The 6,000-nt window shown below is 37.8% G+C and overlaps 1 protein-coding gene across 4 annotated transcripts in view; it reads right to left on the bottom strand.

Annotated features, from left to right (window-relative positions):
* Window positions 1-1,227: 1,227 nt before the first annotated feature.
* sh3glb2b (SH3-domain GRB2-like endophilin B2b) overlaps window positions 1,228-6,000 on the bottom strand; it is a 42,845-nt gene continuing 38,072 nt past the window's right edge. For 3 of the 4 annotated variants that reach the window (XM_083531955.1, XM_083531956.1, XM_083531957.1), the window contains 3 exons: window positions 4,347-4,575; window positions 2,303-3,466; window positions 1,228-2,190 (listed from right to left, as the gene is read on the bottom strand). In XM_083531955.1, coding sequence (XP_083388081.1) covers window positions 3,359-3,466; window positions 4,347-4,575 — 337 coding nt within the window. In that variant the 3' untranslated portion in view covers window positions 1,228-2,190; window positions 2,303-3,358. Of the gene's footprint in view, window positions 2,191-2,302; window positions 3,467-4,346; window positions 4,576-5,148; window positions 5,164-6,000 lie in introns of all 4 variants that reach the window. The other variant, XM_083531954.1, reaches the window with a different exon arrangement.

Raw genomic sequence — 6,000 nt, 5'->3', positions numbered from 1 at the left:
ACAAATTCTTTTCTCCTTCCTTAGTGTCCAAATTCTCATACAGCTCCTTATATGCCTTTTTCTTAGCTTTCGCCAAATCCCTCTTTACCTGCTGCCACATCTCCTTGTACTCCTCCCTACTTTTTTCTCATTACTCTGCCGATCCCAATTCTTTTTTGCCAACCTCTTTCTCCTTATGCTCTCCTGCACTTCCTAATTCCACCACCAATCCTTATCACCTTATCACTTCTGCAGTAGTTGTCCAATCATCCAGCACCTCCTCACCACCACCGAGCCCCTGTCTGACCTCTTCCCTGAACCTCACACTACAGTCTACCTCCTTCAGTTTTCATCATCTTATCCTTCTTTCAGTCCTCTCTCTCCTCCTCTTCTTCTTTACCTCCAAAATCATCCTACAGACCACCATCCGATGCGGTTTAGCTACACTGTCCCCCACCTACACCTTACAGTCTCCAATCTCCTTCAGGTTGCATCTCCTACATAGAACATAGTCCACCTGTGTGCACCTTCCTCCACTCTTATACGTCACCCTATGATCCTCCTTCTTGTTAAAATAAGTGTTCACCACTGCCATTTTCATCCTTTTAGCAAAATCTACCACCATTTGCCCTTCCACATTCCTCTCCTTAAAGCCATACCCACCCATCACCTCCTCATCACCTCTGCTCCCTATACCTACATGCCCATTGAAGTCTGCCCCAATCACCAATCTTTCATTTCTAGGTACACCTTCTACCACGTCATCCAACTCACTCCAGAATATTTCCTTCTCCTCCATCTCACAACCCACTTGTGGAGCATAAGCACTGATGACATTTATCACCCCTTTAACTTCCAGCTTCACGATCATCACCCTATCAGAAACTCTCTTCACCCCCACTACACTCTTACTGTACTCTTCCTTCAGAATCCTGATAAATTTAAATGTAATGTTACACATTTTAATATTATGCCAATATTGTCATGTTCATTTGATTTCCTGATATATATAAGGCTCATCATTTCACAGGGCAACAAGACATGATTATTGTGACAGGATAGTTTAATGCATAACCGAATTATTATTAACGTATTTCAAGTATTTCAAATAACAAGTCGTTGTGGATATACCTCAAATCTTTTTCTAATGATCTCTAAGGTGTTTTGGATGACGAAAATGCGTTTATCATTTTCTTCATCCAAAATACCTTGGAATGTTGGCTTACATAAGATTCTAAACATAAAACATTACAATAAAGCTCTTTTTATTATGTTCAAGTTTCAGTCATTCAGTATGCGTTGCTTAAAACCTTTCAAACAAGCATCAGTTGCACAGCTGAAAAAAGAAAGGCTAAAATGAGAGTAATGGAAGGGAAGTTCACAGGGAAGTAACCAGAGAACATAAATGAAATATCACATTAAATAAAATTGGACCCATTTTGAAAAACATTTACATACTTTTGTCCCACAAACCACACATAATGCATATCTTGCCAAAGTTACAGTCACACCGAATTCAAATTAAGACACTTCTTAGATCTAAACTAGTTTTTATATGCCACTGTTAAACAACCTAGTTTCAGGCAATAAAATAAAAACACAGAAACACATAAAAACACTACCAGTATCATTACATAATGATGGAAAAAAGCTCAGTGCTCTTTAAATAGTTCCTTCTAGCTGGATAAGATGTGGCGAAAAACACACAAAGGAAATGTTCTAGGACACAAGGGAATATTTCTGAAGCCAGATGTAATTCTTTAGGCTACACAGGCAGAATATTTAAACACAATGTTTATATTAGACATTAGATTGATAGAATTGGACTTTAGAATTCACATTTACTGTACATTTTGTAATTTTTCCAATTTACTATATAAGTACTTATCCAGTTTATTTGTCCAAGGCCATTCAAAATTGTAAATTGATCAACAAAAGAAAAAGTTAAATAGGAATATGAAGTGAACAATAGTTACAGCTGGTCAAATTTTTCCCTAATGCCTCATATTTTAAATGAAAGCACAGCAAAAAAGAAAAACAGCATTATTTCCTTGTGACAGAACTATTAAACCATTGCAATGCGGAATTCTCAACTCTGATTAGTGACAATGATTTATTTATTAATGCCAAACTCTCAGCATATAATTACAAATAGATAAAAAAATAAAATAATTGAGGTTTACATAGGATTTCTGAAAGGAGTCTTCAGTGCTATGTAAACCTCAAGGCCTTGCGTTTTCTGTAAAGCTGCTTTGAGACAATGTCTGTTGTGAAAAGCGCTATACAAATAAACTTGACTTGACTTGACTTGACTTGACTTGACTAGTGCTTTCATCGACACCTTTCGCTTCCCCTCCTTTAATGACAAAGCACTAGCAATTCAAGAAGTCTTTAGTGCTAGTGCTTTGTCATTGATGGGTGGAAGTAAACAGTGTTGCGCTGTGGTTGCTCTTTAATTAACTGAACTTTTATTGTTTTATTATATTTTATTATACTTTAAGGAGAGGAATGACTGTTTCTGTATAGTGTTCAAGACGTATAAACCGTACTAGTGGTATAAGTGATATACTTCGGGCATGCTGTTAGAGAAAAATAATGAGCTACGGAGTCAGATTTTATTTTACAGCACTCTTACAGCATTATTTTTATTTTACAGCATGCTTCAGAGTGTGTTGTTCCTTTCATAAATATCTAGGTGGGATTAATGTTAAATTTGATCCACTGTATTTCGACCAGAAATATTTTCTCTCAATAATGTCTCTTATTCTAAATTAATTTAGACTAAATCTCTGTGGAAAGCAAAGGAAATAAAAATCAAGACAGATGTTCAATTCATTCAAAAGGAAAGACAAGGTGATCTGAAAATCTGATTTTAATTTTCTACTACCAGTTACATTTCTACATATTTACTAGTCAGTTTTTTGTTTTGTTTTTTAACTCTGATTGCAGTTCTCTCTTTGATCAAATATTTCAGTCAAATATTTCTCTTTTTTAAAAGTGTTGAGAATAATCACAAGCATATCAAGCGTCAAGTGAGACAGTCGAGAATTAGGATATTTCCTATCTCTAGATTGCATATCTTTAATTTTTGAACAAATCCTCATGAATTCCTCATATGATGCTGACTTCTATGCCTTTAAAAATGTATGGGGTAGGTATGAATGAGCTTAAACAAACTCTTCATGAAATCCCAGAGTGTTCAGGTCTGTTTGACTAGTTTTGCTCATGCAAATTTTTCCATTAGGTTTCTCACAAAATAATTTTGACCCTTACAAACCGGACAACAGCAGGAATAAATTGAAACTATGTCTGTAAGTGTACCTTCGCATCTTCCCATGTGCAACTACCTGTCTGTGCATGTGTGTTTGTGTTTAAGCATCTAGCTTAGCAGCTCCAGGTATGTGACCGGCACCTTGCCCTTCTGATTCCCCCGTTCTCCAATGAGCCAGTCTGGATCCATGCCTGGTACTGTGTAGACTGTAATGAGCTGAGGATACATAGCAGTAAAGAGTCATACATTGTTTTGTTCTTTCCATTTCCAAAGTTATTTAAATCATTTAGAAGCAGGGAATGATAAAGCACGGCTACAGATAAAGATATGGACCGTTTAGATGCCAAAGAATATGCTCCCCTAAGAAAGTCAACTTGACCCTATTTCATCAACTTCAAAATGCAAAATCTGTTCATTTGCTGGTTATATTAACTGTATATAAATTTTACAAATGTAACCAGCCATTTGTGAGATTTCCTCCTAAGAATTGAACATATGGACAGGCAACCCATAAAACGTAACGCTTCAACTACCTAGTACAAAGGCATAAACAGCAAATCACGGCACAATAAACTCTTCTACAACTTTATACCGTTATGTCAAACAATGCTAAATGTGTAGAAAAAAGTGCAGTGTAAGCTTATTATAAATAAGAGCCCTTAGATGAGTAAAGACTTGAAGAATGAATGCATGTGTGACCATTGACGACAAAAGATTCAGAAAGCTGACAGGCTGGTTATTAGTAAACAAAGAGGTTTTGGTGAGATTTGATAAAGCTGTGATCAATGTGTTTTTGAAAAGCCACCTGCTTTATCTGCAGCATCTTAGGTTCCTTTTTATAAAGGTTCTTAAACAGCGTGTCTGTGCATGTGCATGTGCGTATAAATGTCAGATTTCTCCGCCTTGTTTGCGTCAGCAGGTTATGCTAAGTACCACCTAGCATGTAACAAACATTCGGGTTGTTATTTGTTTAAATTTTTCTTAGCAAATGGAGAATGCCTGAGACGGGTTGTTGCGTTTTTCATCCTGCATACTCACTAACACACACACACACACACACACACACACACACACACACACACTGAGCTGAGCTTACCTCATCAGCAAGCAGCGAGAGTTCGCTTGTGTCTGCTGCGTCATAGTCATACAGCACTTTGGCCTTGCGTGTGCCAGTGGCTGGAGGATTCACCTCCTCAATTTTCAGTGTGTCCAGAGAGCTGGAGGACACAGCTGGAGGAGAGGCCCGGGGTGCAGCGGCACTTGAGGGTGTAGAGGAAGTGGAAATTGCTGAAGCAGAAGGGTTAGCAGCAAAGGCATTGGGAAACCTAGCCAAGAAAAGCAGAATTGCAATTACTCTAGAGGCATATGTCACTACAAGAAAACAAAATTTCTAAAGATTGTATGTTTTCTGCAATTTGTAAATAAAACACAAACAAAAGGTCTGAGAACATCTGACAGAGTAAACATAGTAAAATGTCTAAATACACTGTTTAAATATGATCTTTAATAAAGACTGATGGTGGTCGACCTGCATGTGAAAAGTAGTATTATTAGACATCCACTTATTTCTAATGACCAGCTTTGATGATGTCGCTCAGCACCTTCAGCTGAGCCTGTCTATTCAACATGTTGCTTGAAACGTCTTAAACCGAGGTCTCAGTAAACTTTATTGTAAGCAACACACAACAGCACCAAACAAAAACAAAGCTAAATAAAATGTTTCATGATTGCTTAATACCTGGTAGAATTTTATAGTACCAGCATTGTGTTTGGAAAGTACCCCAAAAAAAAAAACCATGTAATGCAGGATGTATTATGCATGCATGCATGCATGCATGCATGCATACATGCATACATGCATACATACACTTCCATATTTGAGAAAGGAAATTACTCACGCATCTCCATTTGCACTGAAGCCCAAAGGAGAGGAAAGAGAGAAAAGCATTTAGCCAGACCACAGACATACTGTATTAACATTTTTTTTCCATTATCCCATGCTGTAAATAATATTCCCTGTTTACTAGACATGTTTTGTCAATTCAAAAGTTTTAATACAGCTTTCATCACTGAATTAAGGATGATATCCTTTTAAAAGTAAAAAAAATAAGAAAACACATAGCACAGAAGAATGGTGAAAGCAAATGAACAGTTCTGTTTTATTTATATTTAGTCACTTAACACAGTGGGCCCTTGCAGCTGTAGTTCATTTAAGGACAGAATAATAGAGTCACATGTCCCAACAGATTTTAATCCATAAAACTCTCACAAAGACGCAAAGGAAGCACTATTCGGATTTCACTGTGCATTTTCCATGTGGTACACATTACAATCCATCTGAACAACTGTGACTTTGTAAAAACTTTGCCAAGCTCCATTACATAACCTCAAACCAGGGGTGTAATATTTAGTTATTGTGGGGGAAATTCAACATGTCAACATTTATTTTATTAAACACAGTTCCAAGTAAAATAGCACAAAAAAAAGTATTGAACATTGTTAAAAAAAAGGGGAGAGTGGTGGCTCCAGCGGTTAAGGCGCTGGGTTGCCGATCGGAAGGTCGGGGGTTCGAGCCCCGGTATCGCCAAGCTGCCATTCTTGGGCCCTTGAGCAAGGCCCTTAACCCTCTATGCTCCAGGGGTCCCTTACGAGGGAAATATCAAGGTCCGTGACGTTGGGCCGCCTTCCAGTGGGCTCACCACCTGCAGGAGGGACCGTAAGGGACGGTGCTGTGAGGATTGGGCAGCAGT

Source organism: Silurus aristotelis (assembly GCF_946808225.1).
Source record: "Silurus aristotelis genome assembly, chromosome: 26".
Taxonomy (NCBI): domain Eukaryota; kingdom Metazoa; phylum Chordata; class Actinopteri; order Siluriformes; family Siluridae; genus Silurus; species Silurus aristotelis.
Note: the sequence above shows the minus strand (reverse complement) of the source record. Positions and strands in the feature narration are given on the sequence as shown.